The sequence below is a fragment of the Danio aesculapii genome, chromosome 11 (assembly GCF_903798145.1).
Source record: "Danio aesculapii chromosome 11, fDanAes4.1, whole genome shotgun sequence".
Classification (NCBI taxonomy): Eukaryota; Metazoa; Chordata; class Actinopteri; order Cypriniformes; family Danionidae; genus Danio; species Danio aesculapii.
In genome coordinates, this window is record NC_079445.1 from 6,834,736 (window position 1) to 6,850,379 (window position 15,644).

At 35.4% G+C, this 15,644-nt stretch overlaps 1 protein-coding gene across 4 annotated transcripts in view; it reads left to right on the forward strand.

Annotated features, from left to right (window-relative positions):
• slc4a10a (solute carrier family 4 member 10a) overlaps positions 1 to 15,644 on the forward strand; it is a 112,414-nt gene that overhangs the window by 84,534 nt on the left and 12,236 nt on the right. For all 4 annotated transcript variants that reach the window (XM_056468507.1, XM_056468504.1, XM_056468506.1 and 1 more), the window contains 11 exons: positions 1,397 to 1,497; positions 1,594 to 1,768; positions 1,880 to 2,013; positions 6,019 to 6,264; positions 8,478 to 8,583; positions 10,778 to 10,939; positions 12,141 to 12,254; positions 12,344 to 12,505; positions 12,615 to 12,866; positions 12,960 to 13,028; positions 15,106 to 15,279. In XM_056468507.1, the coding sequence (XP_056324482.1) occupies positions 1,397 to 1,497; positions 1,594 to 1,768; positions 1,880 to 2,013; positions 6,019 to 6,264; positions 8,478 to 8,583; positions 10,778 to 10,939; positions 12,141 to 12,254; positions 12,344 to 12,505; positions 12,615 to 12,866; positions 12,960 to 13,028; positions 15,106 to 15,279 (1,695 nt within the window). The remainder of the gene's footprint in view (positions 1 to 1,396; positions 1,498 to 1,593; positions 1,769 to 1,879; positions 2,014 to 6,018; positions 6,265 to 8,477; positions 8,584 to 10,777; positions 10,940 to 12,140; positions 12,255 to 12,343; positions 12,506 to 12,614; positions 12,867 to 12,959; positions 13,029 to 15,105; positions 15,280 to 15,644) is intronic.

A 15,644-nucleotide genomic window follows, 5' to 3' on the forward strand; every position in this document is an offset into this window, starting at 1 on the left:
TTGACAAAAGGCACACTGGTTTTGTGGCTGACCTTACTGCATATTTGTTTGATCAGATACAAAAGTTTATTTGATTTGATATTACTGAAGCTTTATAAAAGAATATTATAAATCTTGTGATTTACTAAGGTTTGCTGTAGTCAATTTATGGGCATTTACACCATTATCTAATGCCCCTGAAAAGCATGTAAATGGGAATATGCCAATTGAAGCATTTCACTTCAGACCTCAGCGAGTTCCAGTTAAATAAGGTGCTATTTTACTGCATGGTACATCGCAGTTCGGTTTGGTACATGGTCTGTACCTACAGTATTACTACCTAAGTGCCACCTTGCGTGAGGTTTGAAGCAAACCATAACTAAATGTGATGCACACTGCTGATCATGTAGATTATTCAGAGAGATTCATCACTAACAGTGTCATTGGATTTCCGAAATCACATCCACATTATTAAATAGTCAGCAACAGCCAATGTTGTAATGTAGGTTTGCACTACCAAACAAGTTTTATACCACCGCAAGAAAAGGCAGGATTGTAAACGTTCCTCTCTATGGTAGCGGTTGGCATGACCCATCATTAAAAATGTATTTAGTCACCGCAGTAGAGGCACACAGCTATAATAGCTATATTACCCACTTTAAGCAGTACTAAACTGTAGTTAAAATGCAAAAAAAGCTCTGATCTTCAGTGCCTGATTGTTTTAAGATATAAAGTGTGTCTCAGACTAGACAAAAATCACTGCTTTAAATTCCATTGTTCTACGTCACGTCTTAAAACATGGAAATTGATTTCACTACAGTATTTTCATTGCAGTTCTGCACTAGCTTGCTACTCCTGACGGCTCTTGCATTTAATCGGTCTTTCATCTCATTTTACATTTGAACAACTAAAGGAAGGCTTAAGTCTATTTAACTGATTATACTTTATTTGCATTACAACATCATTGCTGTAAAAGGAACCTTATGAAATTAAAGTCACATTAACCTTTCACTGGAAGTTTATCAGTGGCTGAAAAACACTGTTAACATTAATGAGTTAATCAATTATTACAGCTCAGATCAATGTTTTGTGTCTAATTGATTGTTTTTTGTGGCAAGTAGCTGCGTAATAAGCCAGATAATGTACATCTAGGTCAGGGGTGTCAAACTCAATTCCTAGAGGGCCTCAGTCCTGCACAGTTAAGGTCCAACTCTGCTCCAACACACTTACCTGTAGGTTTCAAACAAGCCTCAAGGACTCAATTAGTTTGATCAGGACTAAACTGAACTAAACTAAAACTAAACAGAACTAAACTGTGCAGAGCTGTGGTCCTCCTGGAACAGAGTTTGACACCTGTGATCTAGGTGGTTGTGGCTTTACTCTGTTTTTAATGTTGTTTTGTGTCTCAATCCAACAGGAGAAGCGTAAAGTTCCTCCTCTGGCTAATGGTGGTGCAGATCTTGGGGAGGAAGAGGCACACGGAGGGCATGGTGGACCAGAGCTACAACGTACTGGGAGGTCAGAAATCTGTCCATATGTACTGTCCATTTTATGTTTGATAAATCCCCATATTTCAGACCGACCTGGATCTCAGATGTTCTGTTTATTGTACAGGATTTTTGGTGGCTTTTTCCTGGACATCAAGCGCAAGGCTCCTCACTATCTGTCAGACTACACAGACGCCATCAGCCTGCAGTGTCTGGCCTCCTTCCTCTTCCTTTACTGCGCCTGCATGTCTCCGGTCATCACCTTCGGAGGTCTGCTTGGAGAAGCTACTGAAGGACGCATAGTAAGAATACATATAGGCAATTTATTTAGCGGATTTATGCGGGCAAACTGTATTTCAGGAGACCTGGGTTGATTATACTGTCATTGTGATATTTTTCCATTTGTCTCTTAGAGTGCAATAGAGTCTCTTTTTGGAGCCTCTATGACGGGTATTGCATACTCATTGTTTGCCGGGCAGCCCCTCACTATCCTGGGCAGCACAGGGCCTGTATTGGTCTTTGAGAAAATCCTCTTCAAATTCTGCAAGTAAGGCTCTTTTGATCCCAAATAACGTGATCTTTTAATTTTGTAATGTTTTATTAGGATTTTGAGAAGGAATAAGGGAATGCATTTGTGTAGTAGTCTGCATGTAGAGATGAATGCATGTACAGTAGTCTGCACTGTTGTATTAGGATAAATAATTAAAGGAAAAATGCAGAATATGCTACCTGATAAAAGTCTTATCCAGTTGTAAGAGCAATAAATAATAACTTGACTTTTAGTTGATCATTTGGGAAAAAAATGGCAGAAGGTAGATTTTTCCTAATCACCTGTTGAACTGCATCCCAATCATCACAAATACTGCAGAAGACCTATTGGAACCTGCATGGACCTGCAAGATTCTCACAGACATTAGTCAAGTTTGGTGAAGGAAAGATCATGGTTTGGGGTTAAATTCAGTATGGGGGCATGTGAGAGATCTGCAGAGTGGATGGCAACATCAACAGGCTGAGGTATTAAGACATTTGTGCTGTCCATTACATTTCAAACCACAAGAGAGGGCAAATTCTTCAGCAGGATAGCACTCCTTCTCATACTTCAGCCTCCACATTAAAGTTCCTGAAAGCAAAGAAGGTCAAGGTGCTCCAGGATTGGCCAGTCCATTCACCAGACATGAACATTGTTAAGAATGTCTGGGGTAAGATGGAGGAGGAAGTATTGAAGGTGAATCCAAAGATGAACTCTGTGTTATGAACTCTAGGAGTCCTGCAAGAATGCTTTTTATGCCATTCCAGGTGATTTTGGTCCGTTTTTTGAACTGTGGTTTGGTTCATTTGGTCTGGACCAAGGGCAACAAATAATACATTGTAGCATTTTTCTGCCCTTTTTGGGTCCTTTTCACACACTGATTGCTTTGATCCGAACCAGTTAAAAAGAACCAAAATGCAGTCATGTCACAAAATCCACATCACTCATTGGCCAGATGTGATTGAACGTATTTCCTAAGCTGCTTTTTAATTGGTTAAAATTAACGTGCGGGAAAATGCCAATGGAACTCCTGCAAGTAAACAAACCAGCAGACACAAAATGTCGCTTTTTACTATGGAAGGACGACTGCGCTGTCTAATTGTATCCCTGGTCATAGTACACTATATAGATTGTATACATCACTTTAGACAAACTATACATTTCGAGAATAAAGCACAGTTGTGACTGGAAAACAATGTTTAATGCATTGCAAAAGGCCAAGGCACATCGCAAGTTAATCCTCTTTTTTTGGTCCCCTTTTGGTTCGCACTCGAGTACGATTGCTGCATTCACACCTGCCCAAACAAACCGCACCAAGAGGGAAAACGAACTCGAGTGTGATTGAGTCGTCCAAGCTCATGGGAGTCATACACAATATTAATTCTTTTTCCACTACACCATGACTTTATATTCTATACTGTACATTATTTCAGCTATGTGGCAAGACTTTTGTCTAAGCAAAGTCAGACCGTACTCTCCTAATTAAATAATTAAAAATCAAGGCATGATCATATTTTATTTTAGTAAAATAAGCATAATCTAGAGGTCTTTGCCTTTCATATAAGCCACTTCTGATACCAAATGATCAACTAGAAATTATTATTTGTTGTTCCTAAAACTTAGATAGGCAACAAGACTTTTGTCAGGTAGTGTAGATAATGAAACAAACACACATAGACCCACATACACACACTCAACGATTTGGTTAAATAAGATTTATTTTAAGTATTTTCTTTAGCTTTGTTTTGTTTAGTTTTTTTGTTCACATTTGAGTTTATTTTGCATACGTTTTAGCAACGTTGTAAATGAAATCCAACTTTAGTGCTAAAAATATTAATAAATCCCCATAAAGTGCTCAAACAAAGTAATTTTTTCAGGAAAAAAAACAGTAAGTACATAAGTGTAATTTATATTCATAATATGAAGTACACCCCTTTTGAAAATGAATATTTTTAGCCATTTGTCAGTATATTAAAATAGTTAAAATCTCTACACACACTCTACAACATCAGAAAGGTCCGACCCTTCCTATCTGAACATACAGCTCAACTCATTGTTCAAGCTCTTGTTCTCTCCAAACTGGACTATTGCAACTCTCTGCTAGCCGGGCTACCAGCTGGTTCTATCAAACCTCTTCAGCTGCTTCAGAACGCAGCAGCACAAGTGGTCTTTGATGAACCCAAAAGAGCACATGTCACTCCGCTACTCACCCATTTGCACTGGCTGCCAGTTGCTGCCCGCATCAAATTCAAAGCTCTGATGTTTGCTTACAAAGTGACCGTTAGCTTGGCTCCTTCATATCTGCTCTCACTTCTGCAGATTTATGTGCCCTCCAGAAACTTGCGTTCTGTGAATGAACGTCGCCTCGTTGTTCCATCCCAAAGAGGGAAGAAATCACTTTCCCGAACTCTCACATTCAATCTGCCCAGTTGGTGGAATGAACTCCCTAACTACATCAGAACAGCAGAGTCACTTGCTGTCTTCAAGAAACGACTAAAAACTCAACTATTTAGTCTCCACTTTCCTTCCTAATCTCTGGCTATACCACTAACTGTGCCCTCTCTCTCTCTCTCTCTCCAAAAAAAAAAAAAAAAAAACATTTTTTACTAATGCTTTGCTTCTTAGACTTTACACACCTGAAACTTGTCTATAGCACTTGTTCACTGCTGCTCTTATAGTTGTGTAAATTGCTTCCTTGTCCTCATTTGTAAGTCGCTTTGGATAAAAGCGTCTGCTAAATGACTAAATGTAAATGTAAATGTAAAATATTTTGGTGGATTTAAACAAAACAGTTTTATTATATAAACAGTTACATAACAGTTATATTTATTAAAAGTAAGAGTGTGGTCACCGAACACCTTTAGGAATAGAAAGATAATACATTTAAATTTAAATCATATAAATCAAGTCATTGCAACCAAAAAAAAAAAATTCTGATAAATTTGCTATTTTTTATGTTTCTCTTGATTTTTCCTGTTTATAGAAATTTGATTTAATATTTTATTTTAACAAATTTATATTGGTGTAAAAATGTTTGGATTGTGACTCGCTTAAAGTAAACAAAAACAAACAAAGATGAATCCAGGGGTCTGTTAAAAATATATATATTAATAAATCTTATAGAATATGCACTCCGAAATAAAAGTACATTAACAACCGCAACCTGGTGTTTCAAAATTTATTGATATGAACTTTTTAGAAACAAACGGGTACAATCGCTTCAGTACAGTTTGTGTATGATAGTAGACATGCACAATATGCAAATTTTTAAAAAAGAATACTACATTCATGCAGTTATGCACATGTTTTGACAGTTAATATGACGGTAATTTAATGCTTCACAAAAATTGCAGACACCTTTAACAATATCAAAATGCATTTGTTATGCAAAATTTATTTAAACATCCAGTTATTATTTACACTGATCAAGTGTAAAAGTAAAAAAAACTGCTAAATACTCTCGACGCATGAAAGTGTAACGCCTGCAGCTCACAACAAATGTGGAAAGTTATTGCGTATCATATTTAACAAACCGGTTACTATGAATTTTATGTAATTTTGCTGACATGGATAATTAAATAATTATCAGATGATGTCATTACTCTGCTGTGCGGTCAGCCAATCGTTGGATTGCTGATCATTATTTCGAGGATCGATAGATCTGTCCTTCACAACACACGTAGCGATCTCTGATCAGTTCATCCAGAAACTTTAATCTGATTCGCGAACTTGTTTAAAGAACCAGATTAGCCAGAGATCAGTTATCAAGATTAAAAGATCAAGGATCTGCCAAATCATCTTAGATCATTTAAGCAAGGTACGAAGACGGACCCCAGGTGTAAGTGTATTTATTATGACCAAAGGTCATAGTTCAAAAGGTCCAAAAAACATTTTTTAATAGCTGAAATACTACATTTAGTGTGTGCCTTAAATACTATTTCCTTCAATCCCCAAAATTAGTTCTAAGACTCATTAAACTGTAGGTGACTGTGGAATTTATTTTATTTGTGTGTTTCTCCTAAGAGAGTATGGTCTATCCTACCTCTCCCTACGCGTGTGCATCGGCCTGTGGACGGCCTTTTTCTGTCTTCTGCTGGTGGCCACAGATGCCAGTTCACTTGTGTGTTACATCACGCGCTTCACAGAGGAGGCCTTCGCTTCTCTCATCTGCATCATCTTTATCTACGAGGCTCTGGAGAAACTCATCCATCTGGGAGAGACTTACCCTTTTAACATGCACAACGACCTCAACAAACTCACTCAATACTCGTAAGTACTGACACACACACACACATACGCACCAACACATACACATGTTTGTTTTTGTGAATGGTGGGGACATTCCATAGCTTTCAATTGTTGTACAAACCATATTTTATATTGCTGGAACACAAAACTATTTTACAATTTTGGAAATTCTGTGTTATTTGTAAGCCTTTTGAACAATGGGGACATTGTGCAATGTTTTCATAAGTCCCCTTATCCTTGGAATACCTGGGTCGTACACATGATATATGTTCTGATATGTAACGCACACACATCCCTGCAGAAGGAGCAGAAAGTAGATACAAATACAATAGATTTAATTAAAAGTTAAATGTTACTAGGTACCATCCACTTTATTAGGTACATCTGTCCAACGGATCGTTAACTCAAAATTTCTAATCAGCCAATCACATAGAAGCAACTCAATGCATTTAGGCATGTAGACATGGTCAAGATGATCTGTTGCAGTTTAAACCAGGCATTAGAATGGGGAAGATAGGTGATTTATTGACTTTAAACGTGGCATGGTCATTGGTGCTAGACAGGCTTGTCTGAGTATTTCAGAAATTGCTGATCTACTGGGATTTTTTAACGTACAACCATCTCTAGGGTTTACAGAGAATGGTCTAAAAATATCCAGTGAGCGGCAGTTCTGTGGGCACAAATGCCTTGTTCATGCCAGATGACCAGACTGGTTTGAGCTGATAGAAAGGCAACAGTAACTCAAATAACCACTTGTTACAAGTGAAGTATGCAGAAGAGCATCTGTAACACACAGCATGTACAATCTTGAGTCTGATGGGCTACAGCAGCAGAAGACCACACCGGGTGCCACTCCTGTCAGCTAAGAACAGGAACCTGAGGCTACAATTCACACAGGCTCACCAAAATTGGACAATAGAAGATTGGATAAACGTTGCCTGATCTGATAAGTCTCAATTTCTGCTGCAACATTTGGATGGACCATGGATGAGCATTGTGTCAATGCCACAGCCTGCCTAGTATTGTTGCTGACCATGACCATCCCTTTTTGACCACAGTGTACCTATCTTCTGATGGCTACTTCCAGAAGGATAACGTGCTATGTCATAAAGCGCAAATCATCTCAGGCTGTTTCCTTGAACATGACAATGAGTTCACTGTACTCAAATGGCCTCCACAGTCACCAGATCTCAGATGGTGGAGAACATTCCCAGTACCTTGTTGAACCTATGCCACGAAGGATTAAAGCAGTTCTGAAGGCAAAAGTGGGTCCAGCCTGGTACTAGTAAGGTGTACCTAATAAAGGGGCCAGTGAGTGTATATAAGGCTTATGTGGAGTCAATTTGAAGCTTTTCGCTGATTTGCCTCTTTAAAGATAAAACAAAATAATTAATTGTCTAAGTGTCATGTGCGGGAGTGAGTCGAGGACAACAAAAGTAAAGATCCAAGTGTAGTTTAATAAGATTAGTTATAGAGGCAGGCAATGGTCAATACAGAAGCAAAACAGGAACATACAGGTCATCCAAATCGTAGTCATAAAACAGACGTAAGGTCTGTACAGGCGGCAAAAAAGCATAACACAAAAAGACAAGGCTTATGTCAAAAACACGGCAGGCAAAACAAAAGAACTAGAAACACTCGCTTTGACAAACAAAGACTCACCAAAGAATTAGTGTGTGTGTGTGTGTGTGTGTGTGTGTGTGTTCGTGGTGTAAATAGTCCACTTGATCAGCGATCACAAGCTTCACCTGCCTGTGTCGTCATCAGTGATCACAGACTGGTGTGTGTGAAACGGCATGATGGGATTTGTAGTTCGTTAAGGTGACATATGTAGTTCACCAGCGGTCTGGCAGGTCTAGATCGCTGGTGCTCATGGCACTACGGTTTTAAACATCTGCAGAAGTTTTTGGGGGTTAACTGATTTGTATGAAATCCAGGTGTTAGATAACATATTAGACTATATTTGACATATTGCAAACTCCTTTTGATTTATTTCATATGCTGAATTTTAATGGGAAGAGGTGGTTGCTGTTTTTAGTGCTATTGACGTTGTGTCTGTCTTGTGTGTATGTTGTGAATTCTGTAAATTTATTACGCTGCAGAACAAATTGACCCATTAAGGGCATAATAAAGTTTACACACACACACTCACACACAAACATGCATAGTTAATTTTTAATGTTGACAAAGTTCTCAATGTAAAATATTGTCACGTGTGTTTGTGTGTCTTGCAGGTGTGTATGCACAATTCCTAAAGAACCCAGTAATGCCACACTAAAGTACTGGGAAGAAAAGAACATCACTGCATCTGAGATTGACTGGTTAGGCCTAGATGTCAAGGTAAGTCTGGTTATTGTTGCATTTAGAACTTTCTGGAAAGTAATCTGATCACACTTGACTTGACTGACTTGAACTTGACTTTGTTTAGGTCATTATGCTTTCAACATGTATTGCATTACTTGAGCAGATCATATATAGCTGTAATGGAATTCTAGGGCACTGAATTCTTGTTGGCCATTAAAAAATGTATGCAAAACCTCAAAATCCTCATTAAATACTTTTCAAACTTTTTCCAAAAAGCCATTGTGTTTGTAGTTTGTCAAATACTTTAAGCTGATGTTTCAGTAACAACAACATTAAATACTGCTCAGAGATAGCATACATTTGATTACATAAGAGTGGCATAATTGTATGATGTAATAAGGTATATAAATTATAACATTGTATAAATTATAAACTCATAACAAGGAAGGCCTGTCTGCACACCTCTGATTGGTCGTTGCATTAATAAGAGACAAGTGTGTGATTGGTTGTAATTCACAATGCGTAAAAAAACATGTGATGCAATGTGTGAAGATCAAAGGCACTTTAAAGCGTTTCTTTACTTTAAAAACTTTCTTTTCTTTAGTCACATCCAATGGAGTTATTTAATTTTTTTACAACGGCAACAGGTAACAGGTACAGTTGAAGTCAGAATTATTAGCCCCCCTGTTTATTTTTTTCCCCAATTTCTGTTTAACAGAGAGAATATTATTTCAACACATTTTTGAACATAAGTTTTAATAACTCATTTCTAATAGCTGATTTATTTTATCTTTGCCATGATGACAGTGCATAATGTTTGACTAGATATTTTTCAAGACACTTCTATACAGCTTAAAGTGACATTTAAGGGCTTAACTAGGCTAATTAGGTTAACTAGGCAGGTTATGGTGTTTATTTTCAGTTCAGTTTCAGATAAGGATATTTTTTTCTCACAAAATGCATTGATTCATGACAAAAGAGCTTTATTCACATCCCTGAGCCATTCTAGGCACTTTTTATTAAGGATTGATGCGCTTTATTGGGTTTGTTTTGGACTGTTGAAGAAAAACTCCCACCCTTACAAAGTTGAAAAGCAGAAGATAATTATTAAAATAACTCAGACTGAAAGTACTGTAACTTTGTATACTTAGTAACATGCCAAGGGTACCTTGAGGATCAGTAAATAATGGAATAATTTTCATTTTTGGTTGAACCAATCTTCAAACAAAACAATGATGAAACAGAAACTTTTTTTCAACTAAAAAAGAGATTACACTGCTGTATAATACATGTCAGGATAGTATTGGCATTGTCACATTCAGTCATCAGAAAAAAAAACAGCACTAATAGGATAGCATAGTTGAAATAAAACCAGATATATGCCATTACAAAGTTTTCTATCTGCACAACTGGAATTTAAAACTATTTAGCTAACTTCTGCTAGTTAGCGGAGCATTACAGAACTGTCTAAACTTTCCAATTTTAAATGGATTAAATTAACACTAAAATCGAAGTTGAAAGTTTTACTTCAGCCAGAAATCTTCAAAGGATTTTTAAAGTTCAATTCTGTTTCTATATTATGTTGATATGGTGCAGTAACTAGCACATACTGTCAGTTTTGTTCTGCTAGAATGTGTGGAATTGGTTTAAGTTATATGTGTTACAACAACTAACCCCTCATTAGTTTTTTTTTAGCACAGTTGACTGAAAACATTTCAACAGACATCTGCAGCTCATGTCTGGCCCTCATATATGGGTTAATACTTTTCAGTGACTCAGATTTGAATAAAAGCAAATCCTCAGCTCTTTCACCTCAGATCTCGTCCCATGCGCTTAATTCTTAAGCTTATGCACATGCACACATGCACATAAACACACACACTCTAGGTTTTCTTGTTTTATAGGTACTTCCCATAGACATAATTACTTTAACTGCACTGACTGCATATTCTGTCTTCTTTATCTATAATCGTAAAAAATACTGTTAATAATATATGTGGGGACCTTTAATTCTCACACCAGCTCATCCTTGCAATATTTTCTAGGGCTGTCCCCTTACCAATCATTAATCTTAATCATATTAGTCATTATTTAGTTGCAGATTTATTTTTCTTTAAAATGCAGGAAAGATGAAGTGAATTGTCCACAGATGACTATACGATTTTCTCCCCTTTTTTTGTAAAGGTTGTGTTTTTCTGTTCTGATCATTGTGCCCTCTGTTGGTTCCCAGGACTGTGTGGAGAACAGGGGTGAATTTGTGGGCAGTGCGTGTGGTCATCATGGTCCTTACATCCCTGACGTCCTCTTCTGGTCTGTCGTTCTCTTCTTCTCCACAGTGGCCATGTCTTCTTTCCTCAAGGAGTTCAAAACCAGCCGTTACTTTCCCACCAAGGTAAGACGTGCCTCTTTTAGGTTTTTTATTTTATTTTTTGGCTTGTACAATGTAATTAAAATATGTATTTTGTTCTATTTTGATAAAATATTATCTATGATATAAAAAGTATATAATAATATAATGCTTGTATATTTAATTGATGTTTTTTATTTATATTTGTGTATATAAATACAAAAACATATATGTATTAATGATAACAGCATATAATAACATAATAAAAATTTATATATATATATATATATATATATATATATATATATATATATATATATATATATATATATATATATATATATATATATATATATATATATATATATTATTTATTATTAATATTATTATAAATTTTTTTTTTTACTCAATTAATTAATTAAGCAAATTGAAAAAATTGTCCTGGAAAATTTTGATCGATTATAGGTTCTAAATGTCGATTTCGATTACTTTTTCGATTAATCGCCAAGCCCTAATTCATGGTAAACAATTATATTTATCTTTAATAGTGCTATGCAATGCTTGCATATGTAATAATCTATTTTATTTTTATTTGTGTATATAAATACAAAAATATATTTTTGTGTATTAATAATAATAGTAATATAATGTAACGTAATATTAGTGTCAATATATTAACTATGATGTATTAATATTATTGTTTTGATCAAGAACAGTAAATACTGTAACAGTTTTAAATGCTATTGCAATTTATAACATCTGCTTTTGTAGGGATACATTTATTATTATTATTATTATTATTATTCATTCATTAATTTTCTCTTCGACTTCGTCCCTTTATTAATCTGGGGTTACCACAGCGGAATGAACCGCCACCTTATCCAGCATATGTTTTACGCAGTGGATGCCCTTCCAGCTGCAACCCATCACTAGGAAACATCCATACACACTTATTCACACTCATACACTATGGACAATTTAGCATTCCCAATTCACCTGTACCGCATGTCTTTGGACTGTGGGGTAAACCGGAGCACCCGGAGGAAACCCACGTGAACACAGGGAGAACATGCAAACTCCACACACCTAGCCGAGGCTCGAACCAGCGACCCTCTTGCTGTGAGGCGAACATGCTACCCACTGCACCACCTTGTAGCCTATTATTATTATTATTATGTATATTTTTATTATTATTATTATTATTATTAGTGTTAGTTATGTTCTTCTCTGTGTTATTTTGCTACAGGTGAGGCAGATTATCAGTGATTTTGCTGTTTTCATCACCATCATGACCATGGTTCTGATCGACTATTGTCTGGGGGTTCCTTCACCTAAACTACAGGTTCCTAATGTGTTCAAAGTAAGTGGTTAGAAGATGCTTTACTATTTTAACTATTTGTTAATGTTCACATCAATATGTCATCAACATATTTATTTCACCCCTCACAGCCAACCAGAGATGACCGTGGCTGGATTATCAGTCCACTGGGACCAAACCCATGGTGGACTGTAATTGTGACCTTCATCCCAGCCCTGCTGTGCACCATCCTCATCTTCATGGACCAACAGATCACTGCCGTTATTATTAATAGGAAGGAACACAAGCTGAAGGTTTTCACAAAAAAACTCTTTTGATTAATAGACATTAAATAATGGAGATCATGTTGTTTATGGTGAAAAATCAAGGGTATATAAACGATTCTCTGATTGTGATCTACAGAAAGGCTGTGGTTATCATCTGGATCTGTTTGTGGTGGGTGTGATGTTGGGCGTTTGCTCTGTGATGGGTCTGCCGTGGTTTGTGGCTGCCACTGTGCTGTCGATCAGCCATGTCAACAGTTTGAAGCTGGAGTCCGAATGCTCCGCTCCTGGAGAACAGCCCAAGTTCTTGGGCATCAGAGAGCAGCGATTCACCGGCCTCATGATATTCGTTCTCATGGGCAGCTCAGTGTTTATGACCTCCGTACTAAAGGTCAGCATTCTTTGTTCAACACAATGCTAAATGCTCGCATTAAAGAAATGGTGGCTTTCATCCTTTTGAATTATTTTCTGTTTTTGTCCTCAGAATATTCCGATGCCTGTGTTATATGGAGTTTTCCTTTATATGGGAGCATCGTCTCTCAGAGGCATACAGGTACCGCATAAGTAAAGATCAATACACCGTGTCTCACAATTGTTTCTTTTTTCTTAGCATTATTTAGTATTATGCACATAGTGAAAATATATCAAATTTATTAATGCTTTTTAATTCAGCGCAGGATTATTGGAAATACCAGCCCAGGGCTATTTGCTTGCAGTATGTGTAGACACATCCACTAGAGGCCGCTGTCTAGATTTTTGCAAATTTCAAATATATTACTTTCTTATACGTACAATTTACACGTCCTTCTCGTTCGCACCCATGAGAAGTCGGGGCTTGTTGTGGGTAAAATCCAACTGATAGTGTTTTCAAAAGCAAACAAGAAGATAATTGATAATCATAGTTTTACCATGATTTCACAATGCTTTTTTACCTTGTTTTTACAAACTGTCCTTCGCTGGACTCAAACCTAGTCTGCTCTGCATCCTGAGTATGACACAGTACAAGGTGAGCTACCGAGCAAACTGACCATCCCGGAAAAGTCGTTCATATGGGGATAAGCGTGTTTAATTACACATCATACTGTAGATACATTTAATTTGCTTTTATGGTATTTATTCCATGCTGCACATAGAACCGTGTGAAAACTACCCTTTATTTGTTGATAATATGTTCTTGTAAATGTCAGTAGTGTGAAAAGAACAAAAGTTGTCACTGTCATACTGCCCTGTAGCGTTCATTTTACCTAAAACAAATTTCCAATGAGCCTGAGTTGTTTTAATTGGATGTTTTAGTAATTTGTAATATGCTTGTGTTTTTATAGTTTTATTTAAATTGCATGTATTGGTATTTTTGTTTCGTTTTATACATTATCAGTCAATACTTTGGAATAATTATAGGATTTTCTAGTGCAAAGTATTATTACAGTTTAAAGCAACTGTTGTCTATTTTAATGTATTTTAAAATGCAGTTTTAGTTTTCAGTAATGAAAGCTTAATTGCACTCTAATATTTAAAAGGTTCTATGATTTCATGTTAAATTGATGCTATATTCATATGTTAATTAATATTGTTTATTTGCTATTATGGTATTAATGTATTAAAATATATTACTTTAAATATGTTTTTCTCTCTCACATTTAATATTTTTGAAAAATGTTATTAATACATTTTATTTCTGCACTCTCAGAAATAAAGGTACAGGAGCTGTCACTGGGGCAGTACCTTTTCAAAAGGTACATATTTGTACCTAAAAAGTCCTTAGTGGTACCTCAAAGGTACATATCAGTGCCCAAATGCACCTAAAATGTACCTTTGAGGTACCAATATGGACTCTTCAGGTACAAATATGTACCTTTTGAAAAGGTACTGCCCCAGTGACAGCTCCTGTACCTTTATTTCTGAGAGTGTGTAATTGTACAAGTTGTAATTAAAAGTAAAGAATGGGAAAAAGTCTTAGTTTAAAAAAATGTTTATTATTGTAATTATGAATATTTATGAATATTTTGGATCAGTTTTTTTTTAATTTATGCACCAGTGTTATTTTAATATAATATATATGCTGTTGTAGTATTTATTGAATTGACATTGTTATATATTTAACATATGTAGTATATAAAAGTGTTCATTTTAGTGGTATATATTTGTGTTTTTAGCACTTCTTTACATTTTAGCACTAAAACGTATTTTTAAGTTTGTTTTTGTATGTAATATTTATGTTTTGCTTAATTTAGATATTTATATTTTCATTTCATTTTTGTTTTAGTTAACAACACTGAATTTTGTCCAGATGCTTCAGTTTTTATCTAGAATTTTATTAGTAGTAATGTTTGGTAAATTTGTCAATATATGTAATTAAAAAAGCTTTATCTCGATTGTTGTTTTAACATCAGTTGTATTGTAATGTGTACTTACATTTTTTTAAGCTTTACATTTCTTAAGAAATCACTTTATTTCAGTTGTTTTCTTTTCAATTATTATTTATCATGTAATATTTATATATTAATTTAACTTTATCCCAATTAATAGTTTTAGTCAAAAAGGACTAAATTGTGTCCAGAGGATACACTTCAGGTTCCAACTATTTACAGTAGTTCTGACCATATTTAGATGTGTTTGTGTTTGCCATTCAGTTCTTTGATCGCCTGAAGCTGTTCGGGATGCCGGCAAAACACCAGCCTGATTTTATCTACCTGAGACACGTTCCGCTGAGAAAAGTCCACATGTTCACCATCATCCAGCTCAGCTGCCTGGTGCTCCTCTGGGTCATCAAAACCTCCAGAGCCGCCATAGTCTTTCCAATGATGGTATGACACCTATATATATATAATACAAACAGAAATTTGCTAAACCATCTCCCACATTAACAGTTTTTTCGAGTTTGACTTCTTTATTTCTATTAAGAATTTGTTGAAGAAAAGCAAAAAATCTGAGAAATATATCAATTATTATAACACTTTTTTTTTTGATTCCCCTGTCAATTCTTAAAGTCATTGGAGAAGTGCTGTACACTATGCTTTGTGTATTTAATTTAATTTTAATTCAAATTTATATATATATATATATATATATATATATATATATATATATATATATATATATATATATATATATATATATATATATATATATATATATAATATATAATTATTATTATTATTTTTTTTTACAT